Below are 25,503 nucleotides of genomic sequence, written 5' to 3' on the forward strand. Positions count from 1 at the left end.
ATGTAAGCTTTTGACGGGGATTGTTATTCAGATTTACTCAGATTGTTATAGATTAACAAAGAGAAGACAACTCTAATATGTTATTAGACTGATTTTGTTTATAGTGTTTCTTTTTATAATTAGATAATTCATTAACATTGCATGGATAATTTTTGTATCAGAGTAGCAACTTATTGAAACATTTTTAAAATAAAGGGCATTCATTGGATACAATTAATGAATGTTTTTACCATAAAGTTTTTATATTGGCTTAGGAAGAAGCAGAAATAATTATTGAAAAGCACTTTAATGTAATTGGTTTTCTTTTGGCTTTTCATTTTACGTAATTTTAAAGGAAATTGAGCATGTGCATAGAGAAACTTCACTTTATATAGATGTAAAAAGATTTAAGCATTAAAATAGTTGGATATATAAAGAGGAATGCGCATGAGACAATACATTAGATTAAATATTAAATTTGACAGTGATATATTATAAAAATGAAAGAATATGATTCTTTTCTCTTTTTTTTTCTAAATAAAAGACCAGGATGAAAGTGGGTTTTAAAAAGTTGGTAGGAGTTTGGTTAGATGATATATTGATAGTTGAAAGGGGTGTTATAATTTATAGCTTCTATGAATCTCATAAAATGAAAAATCCTTTTAATTTTCATAGTTCAAATAGCATTTAGTGCACTTATTTAACAATAGTACCAATTTAAATGTTATAATCATAATAGAATGGCACTTCCTGAATGTATTCTATGGTGTTAGAAATGGAGGAAGTGACTACTAATAGAGTACACCCACAGCTGATCAATTAAATAATTGTCAATTGATTAACACCCTTCATTAGCAGAGCCTACCTTCCTGATTATGTAGTGATGTAGTATCTCTGCCATACTACTTTTAACAAAGCATTTATTTTGAAGCATTTGAAATATTACATAAGATATGTTTAATCTCCTGTAATGCAATCTGAGCTTAAAATCCTTTGATTTAGAAATAAGTTGTTACGCATTTAGATTATTAACGAAAGAAATATGATCTAAGGATGAGCGAATTGATTTATCGCCATTTACCGATTTATTTACGATATGTAATTTTTATGATAATAGGAAAGACTTTGATAATTTGTACTGACTTACGTAATGGACTTATTGATGAACCATTAAATTGACTTATTTAAGATAACTGTCGTTCAAAAATATCTATGATAAATCTGTCCTTCGCACAAATTCTACAGATTCTGATGTAATTTTTGTTTTTGTTTAACCATTTGGAAAATGTTAAAAGGAATCCACTTTGATATGCTGCCCATTGTTTTTCACTGATTAATTTACATACATTTACACAGAACACTATTTGCATACTATTAACAATTAAATTGATATTGGACATTTTTAAAAGATTATTGATCTTTAATAGTCTATGTTGAATTGATTCAAAACTTTTCTGGACTCAGGTCAATTTAGTTTGACCTAAAACACTTGTCTGCTGTTAAAGACTATAGGATGACCTTCAGATGTCCTCTGGATTTTTATTCTGAAGATTAACTGTTCTATTGACAAATACCCACAACTTCTTTTATTCAAATAACATCTTCATCTTACCCTTTTACAACACTACTATGACTTAAATTGATATTTCATCATACAAGACATTAATTAATATTTGTAGACAAAGGCTTCTATTTAATCATGCCACACCATATATCAGGCGTTTTTGACACCTTCATCAGCAGTTAATGACAAACTGAAGCTGGTCCTATTTCCGTTTAGCATCAAATAATTTAAGTCTGGACTAGTTCACTGAGATGTTATTCTCTGCCTTCATAAGATTGATGTATGAATAGCTTAACTAATTATATTTTTTTGTTTTATACAAGTTTTCTAACTCTTTAAAATGACATTAGACTTGTTCTTAATGTAAAATTTTTTTTTAATTTATAGAAAAGCATGCAGATACCTTTTAGACATGAATTTTGAAATGAGAGTAAAATAACTATTTAGTAACAGACAGAATGTTTATTTGTGTTAAATCGGTTAGTTAGAAAATGTATTTACCGTTACATGTATATATTTTTCCAAATAATGCCTTCAATAAATTTTTTTTCTTTAGTTTTTTTCCCCAATTCTTTATTTCCTTGTTTTAAATTTGTTTAATACCACAGTGATGTTTACAGGCAGTACTCTTATTGAACAAGAAAAGAAACGGCTAGTGGAACTAAAAAGGCGGGCTGCTGATGAGGGGCGTGCTCAGTGGGAAGAACGCAAGTTGAGGGAGGCCAATTGTAAAAGTTTTAATTCATTAGAATCAGAAGATTCCAGCGTTGCCAGTAGTTGTGAAACACCTTCAGAAAAAGAAACAACGAGGTAAGATACACGAGATAATACCCATTTGTTTCAGTGTCATTTGGAGGTCAAATTTATAAAAAGTCCAATCCATAGTAATGGGCTGGTTACCTATTTCAGCCTTCTTCCCTCCTGAATTTTGTGAGTACACACAATATAGTCCAATGTGGTGAATGTTCTTGAGTTCATGTCAGGTAATTTATGATAATTAATACAATGATATTAAAAATGATGTTATGTGTATTACCATAATGATCATGAATTATAAACAATAACACCAAGGGTGCATGAATCTATCATTTCTATCTTCAATTATAGACTGAATTCCAAATATTGCCTTGATATTGTTTGGTTGCTGTATCATTGGTTTTACACTCTAAACCTCCTGTAAGTCATTGTGTTTTCAAATTTGAATTTTTCCCACATGTGTAGAAATGCTAAGCCTAAATGTAATATTAGGCTTGACCATCTTTGATTGTGTAGTATGATAATGAAGATCTGGTATACATTGGTCACTGGTCAGTAATGGACGTGTTTCCCTATACCAGACATCACTTTATTGCATTGATAACTGACACATACAACATAATGCCATGTTTGTTTTCCTGATGGAAAAAAATCTATTTTTAAACAAAATCTAAATCATCATGATCATTAAATAGAAAAAAAGAAAAAAAAATGTTGATTTTTGCTTTTTTTGTCTTAAAAATGTGCTGTATTATAGCATTTGTCAATTTATCTTGATGGATGGTGTTGCCTTGGTAAATATTGTCATTTAAAGTTAGTCTTATTTTCCCAGGGTATTAGTTACTGAACGTAATTCACTTCTAATTTCAACATTAACAGCTTTATTTGAATTGAACATTAGAAAACAAATGTACATGTTTTATTTTGTCACAGTACTATATCAATAATATTTTGTCATTTGCAATCAAATAAACACAAAGTGATAAATATTTAAAATTTATAGTTTTACCAGTTATATAACTCTGGTGTTGAAAATGTGCTCGTTTATTAAATTCTTTACATTTTCTATTGTTTTCTGAATTTAAATGGATATTTTGTAGTATGGTATATATGACACAACATTTAATTTCCTGGTATTAATAATTAATATTCCAATTATTGTGCTTTCCAAACCATTCATAGAACATATTAAAAATTAATATAGAAAATACTATAAATTAGAATAGGTACAAATGAAATTTTTTTTTTAAATAATTGAAAATGAGTATTCTATTCTGTGGCATATATTCAGGTCTTTGAAAAGAAGCCTTAGGTACTTCTGTTCTGTGGCATAAATTCAGGTCTTTGAAAAGAAGCCTTAGGTACTTCTGTTCTGTAGCATAAATTCAGGTCTTTGAAAAGAAGCCTTAGGTACTTCTGTTCTTTGGCATATATGCAGGTCTTTGAAAAGAAGCCTTAGGTACTTCTGTTCTGTAGCATATATTCAGGTCTTTGAAAAGAAGCCTTAGGTACTTCTGTTCTTTGGCATATATTCAGGTCTTTGAAAAAAAGCCTTAGGTACTTTTGTTCTGTGGCATAAATTCAGGTCTTTGAAAAGAAGCCTTAGGTACTTCTGTTCTGTGGCATATATTCAGGTCTTTGAAAAGAAGCCTTAGGTACTTCTGTTCTTTGGCATATATTCAGGTCTTTGAAAAGAAGCCTTAGGTACTTCTGTTCTTTGGCATATATTCAGGTCTTTGAAAAGAAGCCTAAGGTACTTCTGTTCTGTGGCATAAATTCAGGTCTTTGAAAAGAAGCCTTAGGTACTTCTGTTCTGTGGCATAAATTCAGGTCTTTGAAAAGAAGCCTTAGGTACTTTTGTTCTGTGGCATAAATTCAGGTCTTTGAAAAGAAGCCTTAGGTACTTTTGTTCTGTGGCATAAATTCAGGTCTTTGAAAAGAAGCCTTAGGTACTTCTGTTCTGTGGCATAAATTCAGGTCTTTGAAAAGAAGCCTTAGGTACTTCTGTTCTGTAGCATAAATTCAGGTCTTTGAAAAGAAGCCTTAGGTACTTCTGTTCTTTGGCATATATGCAGGTCTTTGAAAAGAAGCCTTAGGTACTTCTGTTCTTTGGCATATATTCAGGTCTTTGAAAAGAAGCCTTAGGTACTTTTGTTCTGTGGCATAAATTCAGGTCTTTGAAAAGAAGCCTAAGGTACTTCTGTTCTGTGGCATATATTCAGGTCTTTGAAAAGAAGCCTTAGGTACTTCTGTTCTTTGGCATATATTCAGGTCTTTGAAAAGAAGCCTTAGGTACTTCTGTTCTTTGGCATATATTCAGGTCTTTGAAAAGAAGCCTAAGGTACTTCTGTTCTGTGGCATAAATTCAGGTCTTTGAAAAGAAGCCTTAGGTACTTCTGTTCTGTGGCATAAATTCAGGTCTTTGAAAAGAAGCCTTAGGTACTTCTGTTCTGTGGCATAAATTCAGGTCTTTGAAAAGAAGCCTAAGGTACTTTTGTTCTGTGGCATATATTCAGGTCTTCGAAAAGAAGCCTAAGGTGCTTCTGTTCTGTGGCATAAATTCAGGTCTTTGAAAAGAAGCCTTAGGTACTTCTGTTCTGTGGCATAAATTCAGGTCTTTGAAAAGAAGCCTTAGGTACTTCTGTTCTTTGGCATAAATTCAGGTCTTTGAAAAGAAGCCTTAGGTACTTCTGTTCTGTGGCATAAATTCAGGTCTTTGAAAAGAAGCCTTAGGTACTTCTGTTCTGTGGCATAAATTCAGGTCTTTGAAAAGAAGCCTTAGGTACTTCTGTTCTTTGGCATATATTCAGGTCTTTGAAAAGAAGCCTAAGGTACTTCTGTTCTGTGGCATAAATTCAGGTCTTTGAAAAGAAGCCTTAGGTACTTCTGTTCTGTGGCATAAATTCAGGTCTTTGAAAAGAAGCCTTAGGTACTTCTGTTCTGTGGCATAAATTCAGGTCTTTGAAAAGAAGCCTAAGGTACTTTTGTTCTGTGGCATATATTCAGGTCTTCGAAAAGAAGCCTAAGGTGCTTCTGTTCTGTGGCATAAATTCAGGTCTTTGAAAAGAAGCCTTAGGTACTTCTGTTCTGTGGCATAAATTCAGGTCTTTGAAAAGAAGCCTTAGGTACTTCTGTTCTGTGGCATATATTCAGGTCTTTGAAAAGAAGCCTTGGGTACTTTTGTTCTCTTCATAATATGTAGACTCAGAAAACATCAATAACAAGATGCTTGTATCAGTAAGATAATAAAATTCAATTTTTTTTTTAAAGAATTTAGAATCAAATTTTTAAATTGAAATCCTCCTTTTTATGTCTACTATGTGTGAATCCCTGAATTAGAGATCTAACATTGTTAGATTAGGGTGATAAAAGTTGATTTCATCAGAAATGCCAAAAAAAGTAATGATTTTTTAAAATCTAAATGGTCATTGGCATGCAAGTTTCTTTTTAATTTTCTACATTTTTATACAAAAACAATAGAATGCTTTGATCAAATTTAATGAATTTGACATGAAATAAGAAGTTCTCTTTCAATTTTGAAAATGTTCTAGTCAGTTGTTCACAGGTTATTTGGGTTTAAACTTTAGATTTAAGGCAGTGTTCCTCATCTCAAACTCTAGCTTATATAAGCTTGTAAAAATTTACTTCAATATGTATAAAACAGGCTCCTTACATAGCTTGGTATAAAAATAGGTCCGTTTTTTTGTTAAAAATGAAACAAATTTCCGAACACCAATGAAAGCATTGTAAGTTATCTTTTTAAGGTCTTTCCTCTCCGCGAGGAAAGACCTTATTGTTTTTCTAATGTTTTTTTTTCTTTTTTTTCTTTTTTTTCTTCCAACATTTTTTTGACATGCCCACCCTTTCTTTCTGTTAAAGTTACCAAGACCAAATATGCACCATTGATAGACCTCATTATGCAGTATTACCAAATGACCTTGTTAAGGATTTCATCATCCTCTTTAGAAGTTATCTCCCTTTTATTGTTTTTTTTCAACACAGCACCCCCTCATTGTTTTTAAAGATATCATGACATTATTTGGACAACAGGTAGATCTCATCATGATGTATTACCATATGAGGTTGAATAGGATTTCATTGTCCCCTATGAGAGTTATATCCCCTTGAAACAATTTCTTTCCTTTGCATTTTTCTCAAAAAGTATAAGAGATAGAATCGATTTGAAAACGGTAACATGTACAGGAACAGATGGCAATGTTAATGAACATATACAATCATTTTGTTATTAACCCTTATAAGGAGTTATTCCCCTTGAAAAATTGTGTACAATTTTAGAAAAATTGTATTTCCAGAACCGGAAGTCGTAGAGACTTAGGACCTTCACCAATAATCTTTAATTCATGTGACCTTTAATATGCACCCAAGGTCAAAGGTCACAGAGTGCAAAATAAAATTACGCTGCAATTTCAAGCTTACATATTAGGAAAACGATAAGACTTTGCTGCATACATACAGCGTATAAAATGTTCCTCTCAACGAGCTCTACATTTTATATAAGAAGCCCAAAAATGTCCGATAGTCTGTTCAAAAGTTGCAACGGGATGATTCTTAAAAGTATAGTATTGTGTGTATATCTTTTTAAAGGTTACAGATATCAACCTACTATAAACTGCAAAGATGATCAGTAATTCAGGACCTTCAATTTGAGGTCAATGTCAGGTCATGATGAAATTTCACCTTGACCTTCACATTATACTATGACCTTGACCTTGTGATATTTGAAAGGTCAAGTGGTCCTGAGTTGAATGGTGCTAGTCCCATGTCTCTACGACTTCCGGTTCTTAAGTTTGGTATTGCATCATATATTTGATGATTAATTGTGACCTTGGTGAACTTTGAAATTGTCCCAATTCTTTTTCTATAATGTTGTCCTTCAACTGTAGATTATTTAGCATTTAACAGATTTGAGATATCTATTGTCGTTGTAGAGATAATGCAGTTTGAAGTTTTGCGAGCGGAGGCATGTATTTCTGAATCAACAAGAGCGTACCCCTTAAAATGTTTTAGAAATTGAAGAGGTTAACATAGTTATATGTTTGACTAAATACCAAAAACATTCAATGGAAAAAAACGCCAAAAATTCAATTTGAAATTTTCAAGTTTTGCATTGACTTTGTAAGTTTCATAACTTCTATTTATATAGTTGATATTGCATCATTTTTTGCACTTTATCAAATGGGGTCATCTGATATATCAAATTGAAGGTCTTAATAAACTCTACTTAAAAATGAAAATTTTAAACCACCTTTTCATCCCATGAGGACGGGTGGGGTCATTTAGTGCAAACATTCAAATTTCGCAGATGGTAAGGTTGTTGCATATCAAATGAAAGAACATAAAGCGTAAATTTCAAATTTAAAATTGACGTCTCCCAAAAATGGGTTGGATGGGGTCATTGAGTGCAAAAAATAAATTTTCTTTTCAGATAGGGTTGTTGTATATCAAATGAAAGGTCATGATGTGTACATTTGAAATATCAAATTTCCGACCTCCAAAAATTAGTTTGATAGGGTTATTAAGTGCAAAAATTAAACTTTCTAAAACATGGCGTTGTCGCATATCAAATTAAAGCTCATCTACTCTATGTTACATATATAATAATTCCGATCTCAAAAATTTAGGCAGATGAGGTCATTAAGTGATAAAAGTGAAAAGTTTCAGAAGGTATGCTTGTCGTATATCAAACGAAAGGTCGTACAAAGTACATTACGAAAACATCACTTTTACAGGAAAATTTTTCATCCAGCATTTCTTTGATATGGCCTCGCTTCGTTTCTGTTGGAGTTATCAAAACCAAATATGGACCATCGGTAGACCTCATCATGAAGTATTACCAGATGAGGCTGTGTAGGATTTCATCATCCCCTTTAGAAGTTATCTCCCTTTTATTGGTTTTTTTCGACATGGCCCCCCCCTCGTTGTTTTTGAAGATATCATGACCTTATTTGGACAAAAATTAGATCTCATCATGATGTGTTACCATATGAGGCTGCTAAGGATTTCATCATTCCCTATGAGAGTTACGTCCCCTTGAAGCAATTTCTTTCTTTTACATTTTTCCCAAAAAGTATTCAAGATAGAATCGATTTGAAAACGGCAACATGTACAAGAACAGATGGCAATGATAATAAACATATACAATCATTTTGTTGTTAACCCTTATAAGGAGTTATTTCCCTTGAAAAAATATACACAATTTTTGAAAAATTGTATCTCGAGAACCGGAAGTCGTAAAGACTTGAGACCTACACCAATAATCTGAAGTTCATGTGACCTTTAATTTGCACCCAAGGTCAAAGGTCACCAAGTGCAAAAAAAAATTACGCTGCAATTTCAAGCTTGCATATTAAGAAAACGATAAGAGTTTGCTGCATACTTACAATGTATAAAATGTTCCTCTCGACGAGCTCTACATTTTATACACTGAGCTCAAAAGTGTCCGACTGTCTGTTCAAAAGTTACGACGGGATGATTCTTAAAAGTATAGTATTGTGTGTATATCTTGTTAAAGGTAACAGATATTAACCTACTATAAACTGCAAAGATGATCAGTAGTTCAAGACCTTCAATTTGAGGTCAATGTCAGGTCATGATGAAATTTCACCTTGACCTTAACAGTATACAATGACCTTGACCTTGTGATATTTGAAAGGTCAAGTGGTCCTCAGTTGAATGGTGATAGTCTGATGTCTCTACGACTTCCGGTTCTTAAGTTTGGTATTGCATCATATATTTGATGATTAATTGTGACCGTGGTGAACTTTGAAATTGTCCCAATTCTTTTTCTATAATGTTGTCCTTCAACTGTAGATCAGTTATCATTTAACAGATTTGAGATATCTATTGTCGTTTTAGAGCTAATGCAGTTTGAAGTTTTGCGAGCGGATACATGTATTTCTGAATCAACAAGAGGTTACCACTTAAAATGTTTTACAAATTGAAGAGGTTAACATAGTTATATGTTTGACTAAATACCAAAAACATTCCATGGAAAAAAACACCAAAAAATCAATTTGAAATTTTCAAGTTTTGCATTGACTTTGTAAGTTTCATAACTTCTATTTATATAGTTGATATTGCATCATTATTTGCACTTTGTCAAATGGGGTCATCTGATATATCAAATTGAAGGTCTTAATAAACTCTACTTAAAAATGAAAATTTTAAACCCCCTTTTCATCCCAGGGGGACGGGTTGGGTCATTTAGTGCAAACATTCAAATGTCTCAGATTTTAAGGTTGTCGCATATCAAATGAAAGAACATAAAGTGTACATTTCAAATTTCAATTGATGTCTCCCCAAAATGGGTTGGATGGGGTCATTGAGTGCAAAAAAATAAATTTTCTTTTAAGATAGGGTTGTTGTATATCAAATGAATGGTCATGATGTGTACATTTTAAATATCAAATTCTCAACCTCCAAAAATTAGTTGAATAGGGTTATTAAGTGCAAACATCAAACTTTCTAAAACATTACGTTGTCACATATCAAATGAAAGCTCATCTACTCTATGTTACATATATCATAATTCCGATCTCAAAAATGAAGGCGGATGAGGTCATTAAGTGTTAAAAGCGAAAAGTTTCAGAAGGTATGCTTGTCGTATACCAAACGAAAGGTCGTACAAAGTACATAACGAAAACATCACTTTTACAGGAAAGACCTTTCAATTGTTTTACAAACAATTGAGATACTAGTTACTATTAATGTTTGTTATACGTAATTCCAAAGCAATTGAAAAGGCAGATTCATTTCTATAATTGCAGTTTAATTGTCCAAATAACCCACTGCAAATATAGCAGAAAATTAAACACACATAAAGATTCCAGATATATATAATATTCCATTTTAGTCATTTTATTTAAGTGACACAATGTCAGAAAACTATACCATAGTAAACATTTCTTTTTCAGAAATGACGTAAATAAATTTCCATAAATACTTTTGAAATTTTAATTAGTGGGCCATTGTTTGTTTAGAGACTATATAGTAATAGATAAATGAAATCGATAAAAAAAATCCTGTCTATTTAAGATGTAGGATGTCAGAAATCTGATTGTTCAAGTTTTTAAAGTTATTTTTGAACATATATGTAGTTTTATGGGAATTGAAGTTCCAAAAGACATGATACATGTATTTATTTAGCTGAATTACTGATAATGAGTTATTTGTAAAACTCTTAATATAGGTATTTATCCACTTTTTATAGAGATGCTTTTGAACTAATAGTAGGTGTTTTTAGATAAAAGATTGATTTATTTGGCAATGTTTTTTTAAACTTCTTGGCTTCGCTTATCATTTCTAATCAAATAACGGATTAGCTTAATCTGTATTGTCATTTGATATTTGGTAGAGCGTTAGAAATGACATCTTATCTGTTTTTTGTCATTCTTATTGTTTATTTCAATGACTTTTTTTTTTAATGTCTGTTAGATTTCTGTATACCTTCCTTCCTTTATTCATACCCTATGGAATTAAAAGTGAAACTTGTCTAACTATACTGTTGTCAAAAGTGTTAGAGTTAACAAAACATCTTCTAAATTTCATCCAAACAAGAGGATTGGTTTTAACTTTTACCCACCTTGTATTGTTGATTCGTATTTGTTGGCATTATTTGCTGTCTTTCATTTGTAAACTAACAAATCTTTTCCCTCAAAATTCCTTGTTCAGATAGAACCAAATCAGAATACTATCAGCATGCATGTAATTTCAAAGTTGCATAGAAACCAACCAAAAATAACTGCTGTCACATAGGGGTCAAACAGAAAAATATTATGTTATGGCTGTAACTAAATATTTCTCTAATTCTCTAATTATCCTAAAAAATGTTTCTACTTTGATATGAAACAAAATTGACTGTTAAGAAACTTTGACCTGACAATATTTGTATTAATGGAACCTAATAATAGAACTAATAATAGAATCTCAGTCTTATAGACCTGTAGAATGTTAACATAACAGCAGGAGTATAATGTTTTATGAAGATAATTGTCTTTTATGATCAGTGTTTCCGTTGCCAGCTATATTTAGAGTATCGAGTATCGTATAATTGAGAAACTGTTCTAGTTTGATATGAATTTCATAGTTATAGACCTACAACAGTTAGCTTGTATCATAATGTGTGTCAGTCAATTGACTTATATAGGTAAACAAATAGATATAAAAAGATGTGGTATGAGTGCCAATGAGACAACTCTCCATCTAAGTCACAATTTATAAAAGTAAACGAGTATAGGTAAAGGTGCAGTCTTTAACATGGAGCCTTGGCTCACAGTGAACAGCAAGCTATAAAGGGCCCCAAATAATAACTTGTGTAAAACCATTCAAACGGGAACACCAACTGTATAATCTATATAAAAAATGAGAAACAAGAAACACTTATGAAACACATCAACAATGTTTACTGTGAAGTATGATATAACCTACAGGATGAAAGTATCACATTTGTACTTTCTAATTGTAGTGATCTATTACTTTGACATACATTTGGAAATACCTTGTTTAGACTGAAAGCAAAGATCCATTGTAAATATAGGAATAAAGAAGATATTTTTACATTTTAAATTTCAAATTTTATCTATTGGGATTTCATGCCGATTAAACAAAATTATATTTTTTTCTTATTTAATATAATGTTTAGCAGCCGTATATTTGAGTAAGTCTCTGTGATCGATATTTCTACTATTGTAATTGGTTAATATGCCACCGTTTGTCCATCCCTGGAGACAGATCACAATACCTCAGTACGTAATTAGCTATTTAACACAATAAAACTCTTCATCGGAATTCTGCCGATGTAAATTATCTTCCGTCCAATGAATAATTCATTACTGTATTATAAGGTAATTAAATGTAGTCAACTGTTAATCCTGGTTTTGTATATAGAGTGAATTTTCTAGAAGCTATATTATTTTACAAGAAATACCTACCTATTTGAAGTAAAACCAAAAATTGCTTGGTAAAGTGCATTGAGTGCTATTTGTTAACAGGCACCTGTTCAATGTGAACAAATGATTGATATTATTCATAGTAGACAGTTTTTTTTTTTATGAATTTTTCCTTAAAAAATAGAAAACATCTGCAGACAAAGACCACCTGCTTATAGAGGACAGAATATTATAACTTCATAATATAAAGTTATACAAATGTTGAGGCATGTCATGCCCCCAAGAAATAGCAATTGTTTGCAGCATACCATGCCATCCAGGTACATCAAACTTTAGAAGCATACTATGCCACCCAGATCCATCAAATGTTTGAGTCATACCATGCCACCCACATACATCAAATGTTAGAGAAATAAAATGCCACCCAGATCCATCAAATGTTTGAGCCATACCATACCACCCAGATCCATCAAATGTTTGAGTCATACCATGCCACCCACATACATTAAATGTTAGAGAAATAATATGCCACCCAGATCCATCGAATGTTTGAGTCATACCATGCCACCCAGATACGGCAAATGTGTTTGAGTTATAGTAAGCCACCAATGTTCATCAAATGTTTGAGACATAATATACCACCCAGGTTCATCAAATGTTTGAGTTATACCATGCCACTCAGATACATCAAATATCAAGGCATGCCAAATAAAAAATTACCACTGTGTAAAGATCACCTCCCTATAATGGACATGATGGTATTCTTTGTCCATATCTCTTTTGTTTAGACAGGTTCCTGGTCTATGGTATTGTAACCATGATACAATCTCAATGGATATTAAGGTCACCAGTTGATTGTTGACATTTTATTTTTTCTATTTAATGGCTATAATTTACAAGTCTGATTTTATGTAAATTATGTGTGAATACCCAAATTAAGGATGTCAGATTCTAATCGGGCACTAAATGCAAAGTAAAATGCATTTTTTGCTGATTATATCAAATGATTTACATATACAATTCAGAGAATAATTTACAGTGAGCAGGCAAAATTATTGACAATTCTAGTGTTAAATAAAATTTGCGATGATTTTTCAATATTTACCTCATTTTGATGTCTGGAAGTATCAGGTTATAAAGAGAAATTTAATTAATTGATTATATAATATCATATTTACCGATTCCGATTAAAAACAGTTCAGTCAGAAAATTTCAATTTATTTTCACTTACAACAATGGAAGTTAATTAATACCGTGGCCATTAAAATATCATTAGACTAGGATTTAACCTTTATCTGGCATATTTAAACAGACTCAAAGTGGTGCCCAGTAATGTGTTTTAGGGATTAGTAGAGTCTGACAAATGTTCCCTGTAGGAGGCTAGATGATTTGTCTTATAAAACAATCACTTTTGTCAGCATTTAAGTCTTGAATGTAGATTTGCAGGATGTTGTTGAATGGCGAAGAAAACAGAATTTGTAAGGTCAAGGATAGTTCAGATACCTTTTCAGAAAATTCATAGGTCACAATGATGATTGTGGCACAAAAAGTTCATAGGTATTAATAATCTGTAAACAAAAGTTCACAAGTCACATTGATACTCAGGCTTTGCAGTCATGCAAATTTGAAAACTTTTTACTGTACTTAGACTCAGAAATCAACCAATCAAATTACTACATTTGATGTTTCAAGTTCAAATTTTTTACTCTGAGTACTGAGTCAAGTTTTATGACTAAAAACTCAGGAGACAAAAGTTCACAGGTTACATGTATAAATATGAGACAAAAACTCCCTATGTTGAAACTGTGTCTAATACATGAACTAATTGTCTCAGGTTAAAAGGATAAAGATGAAACAAATATTTGAAAATTTATGTAGGTAATTAAGAGACACACATACAAATATTTCATTTATGCCTTTTGTATGTTTTTAATTGATAGAAACAGTAAATCTATAATAAAGCCATTTTGTTGTTAGGAGCAAATTTAAAAATCTATTTACAATTGTTCTACCAGCAGTAGAACCTATGGAAAATATAAATAATTAATGAAAATGACACTTTTAATTGTAAATCCAAATCAACATTTAAATTTTATACAGATTTAATTTTATAAGTTCTTTGAAAAACAGATGAAGGTGGGTGGTTCTCTCTGGGCACTTCCACTTCATCCATTAATAAAAACTGACCACCACAAAATAACACAAAAGTGTTGAAAATTGCATTTAACACCAATCAATCAATTGAAAGACAGAAATGATTTAAGTTCTAAATGCATTCAGCAATAATTTGAATTTCAGAATTTAGGAAATAATTTGAATTCTGTCTGAAAGTAAGAAACAAGAAATAATTTGAAATCTGTCTGAAAGTAAGAAGCGAGAGATAATTTGTATCAATTAGTTTTAAGTATAACTTTGGTGCTGTCTGTGACTTAAGGTTGTGATGGTGTGTAGGAGGAATGTTTAAATCTTCTACTGACAGTCCATTGTGTAAGTCTATCAAAAATCCATAAGGAAAGGAATTCTGTCCCCAATGCTAAGAGCAAATTTAAAAATCTATTTTAGATTGATCTTTGAAGAGCAGTATATTCTATAGATATAAATAATTAATGGGAAATGACAGTTTTAATTAAAGGTCAAAGATGTTATTTTTTTTAATTGAGTTTTAGTAATGTGGCTTGGCATGAAAAAATCTGTCTGAGACAATTGTGAAAAATATGTTGACACTTGACATTATGTCTATAAAATCACTGGAGACATATAGCATGGCATAGTTTGATATGTGCAGATAAAGGATGGGGAAATGGTCATATTATGCCATCTTTCCAATTCAAAGGAAAAATCATTTAAAAAGTGTCAAAAACAATGCTTTAACAGTTTTTCTTATGAAATCTTACTAATGAGAATTGGAATGTTCAACTCACTGCTTCAACAACACTTATCATTTTGTAACTTTTACCCCATCCAAATCAAATATAGAATTTACCCCATCCAAATCAAATATAGAATTTTAAAAAAATTGGTCACCTCTGTTTGAAATGGTTATCAATTTTGTGTTTTGCAATTTGTCTACATATTCTTATCATTCTTTAATAAGATAATCCTGAATTGGCATGAAATATTTGCCACTGGATGTTCAACAAGTTATTAGCAATCAATTAGATTATTTTATAGAGACTATAAGTATCACTGCACTATTATGCTACGTCACAGTAACAGATAAATCAAAGTTCATTCAAAATCCCAACAAAACCCAAAGCTATTATCTAATACTTGTTATGTGTTTATTCTATGGTGAATTTAGGATTAAATTTAATCATTTAAACACTTGATCCATGTTTGGTAAAGTTAATTAAATCAGGACTCACTTGAAAACATGCTTTATTGACGAGATTGATGGGTCTTAAGATAAATCATCATGACAAACTTCATACTGTTGGTGATCATCAACATGTAATTTTCATCGTAAAATAATTTACGGAACAGAGTTTTAGTTTTATATTTGCTGGTTTTATTTAATTAACTTGACAAAAATTGACATTCCAAAAACTTAAGTATCATAAAGATTTGATTTAAAGTGTTCCTTTCTTTAAAATTTGACGTCATGTGGACTAAATTTTCAAAGATTCATTATTTTAATTATCAGAAAATTTTTATAGTTGATAATGATCATACTATTATATATTATAAAATGCCGTGGTTGTAGACATAGCTGTGCTTGTAATTCTCTGTAAATCCCATAGCCTCCAGTAAAAAAATGTGTGGACATAAAGAAAATTGTTTTTTAGGAGAAGTTTATCAATTATTCATGAAAACAAAGTGTTCTCTAAAGTCCCATGTTGCTTGTCGTTGGTACCTTTCACCGAAGATTAACAAGATTGACATTTGGATAATTGATTGTCCTTCACGATTACCACACAGATAAAGACGGTTTACACGGTCAGTTAGACGGTTAGTTAAACGTCTGAGTAACCATTGATTAATAATAACCAGCCTTTTGGATGACCTGATGAAACTTATTTTCTCGTTATAATCATCGCGGGCTGCGATTGTCACAGTAATTAACAATGTTTTCCTCTGTTATTGGCACAAAACCTTCTATTGTCAGAGCCATCATCATAAATAGTTGATTGAATCATTTCACTTAAAGGAATAAGGATGGTTCTTTTCACGTTCCGTCTTATCAATAATCGTCAACTTCTTCAGTAGGTGTATGCTGGCTTTAAGGTTCAACAGTCTACTTACAAATAGATCTTAGCCAGTGGAACATACTTTTACTTTTTCCTGGTCTTGACTATTTAAAGCTGGTAATAAATGGTTATTTTGGTACAGGGCATTTGCCTATTTTATTTCATATTACTTCCTGCTTGAATATTAAAATAAGAATATGTGGTATGATTGCCAATGAGACAACTATTGACCAGAGTTCAAATGAGGACATGGATAGATGTAAGCAGGGGGCAATGTAGTAATCAATGACCAAAACCCATACCTCATAGAAAGTTTTAAAAGGCCCTTACATGACAAAGTGTGCAACAATTCAAATCAAAATATTATCAGCCAGATTTATGACAAAACAAATATTTCAGACAGCAAAAAATGAAAAGCACTGAAATACATATTTCAGCAATTGTTAAAACATTTGAAAATAATGATAATACTGTATTCTATTCCTCTATATTTTCTGATATTGATTTTGATCTTTGGTCTCTGGAGTATTTCTATTTATTTTATTATTATCCCTCCTAATAAACTCAATTAATGAGGTAATAAATTTTCATAATCACACTGACTTGCAAGACTAAGTGTTATTTAAACAAAAAGTTTTAAGTCCAAGGTTAAGAATACCATGATTGAGTGTTCAATTGAAATAAGATGCATTAGATTGCACAAATTTATCCTACATTTGTATGAAAAAGGTTTTCAATTTGTCTACAGGGAGAAATGAACACATTAGGCCGTTTGTTTTCTCATTCAAATTGTTTTACATTTGTGATTTTGGTGCCTTTTATAGCTGACTATGTGGTATCACTTTTGCTCATTCTTGAAGGCTGTATGGTTACCTATAGCTGTTAATTTCTGTGTCATTTGGTCTCTTATGGAGTTGTCTCATAGGCACATTTTTTTTTACAATCTTGAAAGTGATAAACCTAAATCAGTAAATAACAAATTGACTCAACAAAAATAAAGAAGAATACTGCCACAAAATACAGTCTGTATTTTATTTTTTATATACTTGTATAAATGAATAAAGACTTCATTGATAATATATTGAAAATACAAAAATTCTGTATGGTCCCAATTATGCTTCTTATGATTACAAAGCAGGTGAAATCTTAGGTAAATTTCATAAATACCATTTGATCATGCAAACCAAGGTGGATAAACTCATTGTGCAAACCTTATGTCTATCAAAATTCAAATTTGGGCAAAAGTAGGTCTGCCGTTCAAATATTGGAATATCTTGATTGGCTGCTACAATTTTATCTGCTGTCCCCCCCTCGAGAGTCAGATCTCCCTCTGATCTAACTGCCTGTTATATTGTAATATTAATAACAATAAAACCGAGAGTCAGATCTTCCTCTGATCTAACTGCCTGTTATACATTGTAATATTAATAACAATAAAACCGTTATAAATATTTTTATATGGCTGCTGTGGTGCATTGTTAATATCTGAAAATAAAAGTAGATTAGTTTTGATGTAAATAGAATGTGAAGGCTGATTGTCAATTATATGCTTTACTTTCTTCATGCTTACTTTTATGACTTTATTGATGTTTTTCAAACTGTTATATACATTGTACAGTATACCACTACTGTTTACATTGAAATGATCTTAAATATTGGAAAAAAATACTGATAAAGTTAGCAAATATCCTAAAAACCTGTTCAGGGTTGTATAAATAACAGTCTTAAGTAACAATCTGTTCCGAGTTATATAAATAGCTTTGAGAATTGTGCAATTTAGCATATGTTTCTTTTAAATGATTTAGTCTGCTAAAAAATCCTTCACAAATTGATGATGCAATTTCATGCTGTGGGGGTTTCTGTTATATATATATACTTACCTGAATTTCTCCTATACTCTATATGAAATGTTTTATTGCCAAAACATATCTGATTTGAAATTAGTCTTACAATTTTCTCTTGTCAGCTGGCAAACTTTGTCTTCACTAGTCCGCTTCCTTCATTTTATCTATAAAAATCACTAATGTTCACTATAAGTTGATAGATTAATGTATTCTCTCATGTGTATATTATACATTTAAAATGGTTAACAAATTTACGATGCTTCATCATTGGTTTGAGATAAATTTCATTTATCTGATATAAAAAAATGCCCCTGCTGTAGTGAAGGGGGCATTAATTTTTACCCTTGTCCCTCTGTACAAGTCTTTTTTTTTAAATTTTATAAGCCTGTTAGTTTTCTTGTTTGAATTGTTATACATTCCGGGCCTTTTATAGCTGATCATGCTCATGGTTGAAGACCTTTCGTGACCTATAGTTGTTATTTCTGTGTCATTTGGTCTCTTGTGGAGAGTTGTCTAATTGGCAATCATACCACATCTCCTTTTTGTCGAGCCTGCAACTTTTGTTGCAGAAAGCTCGACATAGGGATAGTGATCCGGCGGCTACGGCGGCGGCGTTAGCTAACTTTTTAAAAGCTTTATATTTTAGAGGGTGGAAGACCTGGATGCTTCATACTTTGTATATAGATGCCTCATGTTACGAAGTTTCCGTCAGTCACATGTCAAATGTCCTTGACCTCATTTTCATGGTTCAGTGACCACTTGAAAAAAAAGTTCAGATTTTTTGTAATGTTGAATTCTCTCTTATCATAAGTAATAGGATAATTATATTTGGTATATGCGTACCTTGCAAGGTCCTCATGCCCGTCAGACAGTTTTCACTTGACCTCGACCTCATTTCATGGATCAGTGAACAAGGTTAAGTTTTGGTGGTCAAGTCCATATCTCAGATACTATAAGCAATAGGTCTAGTATATTCGGTGTATGGAAGGACTGTAAGGTGTACATGTCCAACTGGCAGGTGTCATCTGACCTTGACCTCATTTTCATGGTTCAGTGGTTATAGTTAAGTTTTTGTGTTTTGGTCTGTTTTTCTCATACTTTATGCAATAGATCTACTATATTTGTTGTATGGAATGATTGTAAGATGTACATGTCTAGCGGGCAGATGTCATCTGACCTTGAGCTCATTTTCATGGTAGAGTGGTCAAAGTTAAGTTTTTGAGTTTTGGTCTTTTTATCTAATACTATATGCCATAGGTCAACTATATTTGGTGTATGGAAATATTTTATGATCTATATGTCAGTCCCGCAGGTTTTATTTGACCTCGACCTCATTTTCACGGTTCATTGCTCAGTGTTAAGTTTTTGTGTTTTGGTCTATTTTTCTTAAACTATAAGTAATAGGTCAACTATATTTGTTGTATGGAAGCATTGTTAGCTGTACATGTCTGCCTGGCATGGTTCATCTGACCTTGACCTCATTTTCATGGTTCATTGGTCTTTGTTTAGTTATCTTGGTTAATGCTAAGTTTATGTGACAGTTTTTAATAAAGTTTTATACTTAGGACTATCAACATAATATCAATAATTAGTAAAGAAGGCGAGACATTTCAGCGTGTGCACTCTTGTTTATAATTGAAAAAAGTATAACTTTGCACCAATAACCCTGTTTCCATTGTCGTTTATTTAAATGCAGTCTACATCTCTCCTTCTGAAGGTTTACCAACAGCATGTGTGTTCACCAGAAATCCAATTAAATATTTGTATTCTTAAATTTACATTATTTCTATCAAGGACAACAGCAAAGATGTAACAGGTTGTAATCGTAGCCTTATATAATATTACACACATTATTTGTGTGTGACAATTCTTGTACGAAAAAGCTCTGAATTGACAACAAAATGAAGGTAGATGGGTGTTGATGCACATAGAATTCATTATCATACTACATATAAAATTGAGACTAAAATATGCATACACATATTAACACATATTTATAGTTACTCTCCCCAGCTCCTTTGTTGGTCTACCAGTTGTCACGAAATTCCAATTTCCCGTTAGTCAATAATTGTTTACATGACCTAATGTTATAGTAAAAGTTTCATTGGTATGGTGTTGTAACAGATGCACTATATTTTCACAACTTATGTTCAATAAAATATCTTAGTTGTAATAGGCCTAGACATGAGGTAGGTTACATTTCTTTGTCTAGTTTTTTTAGAAACTATTTTAGGGGACATACATTTTATTTGAGCTTGGGGAGGATAGTTTTAATAATGAATATCATGCACTGGGGAACAAAGAAGGGGAAATATGCATGCATAAAAACAGATAGAATAATCAATATAAAAAAATCCTGCCCTCTACCCTTGAATATCAACTATGTAAAAAAATTAATAAGATTATTTCGTAAAGAACATTTTACAATGGTTGAAGTCCATTGACCGTGTGTATATCAAATAGGAAATATCAAATGCACGTAACTACTAGGCAATTAAAAAATATGGTAAAAAATCTAATGACTAAAATTGATTAGAAGTTGTACAGAAATGTTCATGACCGCTATACTCATAAGAAACTTTCTAGTCTCAAACAATTACCATATAATTTGACTGGAAAATGTTACAGGCGTCCACAATATAAAAGTGATGAATACCAAACTACAAAATCAAGTGAAAGAAAACAACCATCCACAGGAAAAAAGTGATCAAATTATTTAAAACATCTAGACACAATATAAAACGGAGAAAAAAAACACCAATTCACAGAATAATAGAGAAAGAAAAGCACCAATATACAAGTTATAAGTGAGAGAAAACATCCATCCAAATAATAAACTTGGGAAACACTCATCCACATTTTAAACTGCAGAGCTGTAGTTCTAAGGTCCTTATGTAATTTTTTTACCATTTGCGGATGGTAGTCATAAGGACCTTAGAGCTGTGGTTCCACAGCTACCACATTATAACGTTGAAGGATATAAACACCCGTCCAGGATATAAGATATATTCCAGACAAGTAATCTAGTGCATCATAAACAGTATTAGAATTTTATTTATAGAAATTCCTGAAAAAGAAGATCACTTAAATCTATCTAAATATTTTTAATTTTGACTTTTATATTTATTTTCTACTAAATTAGACCATTTTTAGACATTGATTGTAATTTTAAAAAGTAATTTGATCAATTTTTTTATGAGAATACTTTTGGCTACATTAAAACTACGATAATTTAACCTAACTTGAATTATCTACTTGATACACTGTCATTTGATCAGCACTTTACGTCATACAGCAAACACAAAAGATAAACGTGTGGATGCTAAATCTAGGAATTGCTTTAATGAAAAACTGATATGAAACGGTAATGAAAAAAGACATTCTATTTTGGTCAGTCATATTATATGATTCAAACTTTGCTTTAATTGGAGCTAATTGCATTGATGTCATCCTATTAAATCAAGCTTTATCTTTTTTAACACACTTTTTTCCTCAATGTAACATTTTTTTAAAGGGTATTAATAAATAGGTTATTAGTGTTGTGATTTTTATCTCTTGTAAAACTTGGGACTAGGGAATACTGTTTAAACGTGTAATTTTGATCTCCTATGAGACTTTTATTTCAATATAAGGAGTACAGCATCCTGTATTTAATTGTTATTTTATCTCAAGTGAAACTTTTATACATTTCACTGACTGTATTGACATTTTATTTTTGTCATGTCCACAGGGTTGACTGTGGTTTAGAAGTCTGATCCTCCCATATCTTCTGCTATATGACAGTAAACCCCTTAAGAGGGTGTCTATTTAACATTGAGGGATGTTCAACTATGCAGCCATGTCTGCTCAGAATAAGATAAACTGATGTTTGATGTAGGATGAGTGCCACACTTTCAGCACCTTTCAAGAATGGCCGCCCTTGTAAAAGCAGTTTAAAGGATCTGTATGTGGCCCTTTACAACATAACCCAATTACCACCATCTTTCATAGTTTTCTGCCTCATCTCTGTGCAATGACCTTTCAGAACCTAATTATTGTACAAATAATAAATTTCCTCTCTTCCAGAATATGCATGAAATACTTGTCACTGGACATTAAGTAAGCAAGCAAACAATAATCATTCAATCAATGAACAACGTTATATATTGAGGAGATTAACTGTGCTATATGATACTAATTTCTTAAGTTTTATGTAGATTACATTTTTTTTATTAATGCTACTGTCCTTGATGACATAAGAGGGAGGAAATGAGATGAGGTTTGTTTTGTTTGAAACAACAACTTTGTTTTTATTTTTTATGAGTGATCATACAAAACCCTAAATTTTGTTATTATTTTTATTCACCCTTCTTTTTCATTGAGTTGATGATCATATAAGGAAGTTGTTATATGATATATTTCATAAGAAAGAACACAGAATATAACCTTTCTCAATCAATTTGCCTTGAATAACTCTCACATGAAAGGGATTAACAGAAATTCTATATTAATTCTACTATGGTGGTATTTTGGTTTACCAAACAGAAATTATATAATATCATATGCATGCTGGTATAAAAAGAATTAGTAGTAGTAGTAAGCAGACATTGAGTAAGCAATAGCACTTTCTAATTGTCGTTGTGAAATGTTTTACCTTCTCACACTAGCCTTTAATGGTTGAGTGGCTTTGCTACTTACATTGCCATGTTTTTAATGGAAGAGCATGCCTTCTGTTCCAGCTAGAATCTTTTGTTATTAATTTGTTTGGACAGTTGTATAAAGACACCATTTACAAATGATCAAATCTCAGTACTTCGATCCTTCATTTATTCATTCCCAGTTCTGTAAAGCTTAGATACAACTTAACATAAAGATATTCAATTATAAAAAACAATGAAATAAAAGAGCATTGAAAAGACTTTTGTGTTTAAAGGCAGATTTTTAAAGTCATATTTTCTTAAAAAGAGAAAAGAATCATTCTGATCTTTATTTGCAAGCTCCAACACGTCACATGCACCCCAGGACTCTTCATGTTCGTGCAATTCTAAGCTGCTCTCATGCTGACAGCATGCGACTTGTCAAATATCATATCCTAAGAAAGTCATCCATGTGGAAACTATTACGTAACAGTATCGGAGATGGTATTGTTTATAGTTTCCGTCACGCACCGTCATGTGAAGTGTGCTAATGTTTAATTAATGTCAACCAGAAAATTAATTCAAAATATGTAAATTCTAATGTATAATTGATCCACTTCTTGTTGTTGCCACATGGGTTATCGAAATTTTAGCATAATTGATCTTTTTTTTTTTAAACATTGATATACTTGTTTTAAAATGCATTAAAGTATTGAATGCACCTTGAAATAAAACATAGAAATGATTTTATCAGACATTGATTGGTAAATTGTGAGTAAAAGTTAACATGCGATGTTGTAACCAATACCTCTAGGATAGGCACTGATTTGTTAATACTGATGTATATATATCACTACACTCTCACACAGTCACACCTGTTTACTTCTTTCCATAGCCTCTGGAAAAATGGAGCTATTCTTTCACGAGAGCCACCTTGAATGAAACCAACCTTTTGATGTTCTTTTTTTCACATTTCACATGTTTAGAACTCTATGAAGGGTCTTCTTTGTTCTTATAGAGAAGAAATTTTATGGGAAAAATTATCTAGGTTCTTCTGTATTCAAATGTCACCAGTCAACCAATCTGCAGTTTCATATTTAATTGGAACCATGCATAACACAAATCAGTAACTCTATGTTCAAAATACACCTGAGTCATCCTCACAAGACACCATTCGGCATTTCCATTAGATGTTTATTTCTGGTTTCATTGTATTTTTGGATTGCTGTCTCCTGGCAGGTTTATAATCCTATACAATACAAGTTTTGATAAAGGTGCAATGAATTCAACAGTGACTTCTAGCAACACCAAATTTCCTAATTAAGAACAATATTTAGATGTAAACCAAGATAACAACAGCTAATATAATATCTGCTAATAGCATTTGATATCTATGGTATTGGTCTCGGCCAACACAAATATCTATGGTACTGGTCTCGGGCAACACAAATATCTATTGCAATGTCCCTGGCAACACAAATATCTATGGTACTGGTCTCAGGCAACACAAATAGCTATGGTACTGGTCTCAGGCAACACAAATATCTATGGTACTGGTCTCAGGTAACACAAATATCTATGGTACTGGTCTCAGGCAACACAAATATCTATGGTATTGGTCTCGGGCAACACAAATATCTATTGCAATGTCCCTGGCAACACAAATATCTATGGTACTGGTCTCAGGCAACACAAATATCTATGGTACTGGTCTCAGGTAACACAAATATCTATGGTATTGGTCTCGGGCAACACAAATATCTATTACAATGTCCCTGGCAACACATATATCTTTGGTACTGGTCTCAGGCAACACAAATATCTATGGTACTGGTATCAGGTAACACAAATATCTATGGTATTGGTCTCTGGCAACACAAATATCTATTGCAATGTCCCTGGCAACACAAATATCTATGGTACCGGTCTCAGGCAACACAAATATCTATGGTACTGGTCTTGGGCAACCCAAATATCTAAGGTAATGGTCTCAGGTACCTTAAATATCTATGGTAATCATCTTGGGCAACCCAAGTATCTAAGATAATGGTCCCGGGGCAACCATAATATCTATGATAATGGTCTCAGGCAACCTGAATATCAATGGTAATGTTCTCTGGCAACTCAATTATCTATGGTAAAGGTCTTAGGCAACCTGAATTATCTATAGTTATGGTCTCTAATATCCTTGCAATGGTCTCATCCAACTAAAAGATCTATGGCAATGGTCTCATCCAACTAAAAGATCTATGGCAATGGTCTCAGCCAACAAAAGATCTATGGCAATGGTCTCAGCCAACTAAAAGATCTATGGCAATGGTCTCATCCAACAAAAGATCTATGGCAATGGTCTCATCCAACTAAAAGATCTATGGCAATGGTCTCAGCCAACAAAAGATCTATGGCAATGGTCTCAGCCAACTAAAAGATCTATGGCAATGGTCTCATCCAACAAAAGATCTATGGCAATGGTCTCATCCAACTAAAAGATCTATGGCAATGGTCTCATCCAACTAAAAGATCTATGGCAATGGTCTCAGCCAACAAAAGATCTATGGCAATGGTCTCAGCCAACTAAAAGATCTATGGCAATGGTCTCATCCAACAAAAGATCTATGGCAATGGTCTCATCCAACTAAAAGATCTATG

At 32.0% G+C, this 25,503-nt stretch overlaps 1 protein-coding gene across 12 annotated transcripts in view; it reads left to right on the top strand.

The window, feature by feature from the left end:
- LOC143078681 (uncharacterized) overlaps window positions 1-25,503 on the top strand; it is a 113,686-nt gene that overhangs the window by 68,334 nt on the left and 19,849 nt on the right. For 7 of the 12 annotated variants that reach the window (XM_076253571.1, XM_076253566.1, XM_076253570.1 and 4 more), the window contains one exon: window positions 2,152-2,353. In XM_076253571.1, coding sequence (XP_076109686.1) covers window positions 2,152-2,353 — 202 coding nt within the window. The remainder of the gene's footprint in view (window positions 1-2,151; window positions 2,354-25,503) is intronic. The other 5 variants (XM_076253575.1, XM_076253567.1, XM_076253572.1 and 2 more) reach the window with 2 other exon arrangements.

The sequence above is a fragment of the Mytilus galloprovincialis genome, chromosome 6, assembly GCF_965363235.1.
Source record: "Mytilus galloprovincialis chromosome 6, xbMytGall1.hap1.1, whole genome shotgun sequence".
Classification (NCBI taxonomy): domain Eukaryota; kingdom Metazoa; phylum Mollusca; class Bivalvia; order Mytilida; family Mytilidae; genus Mytilus; species Mytilus galloprovincialis.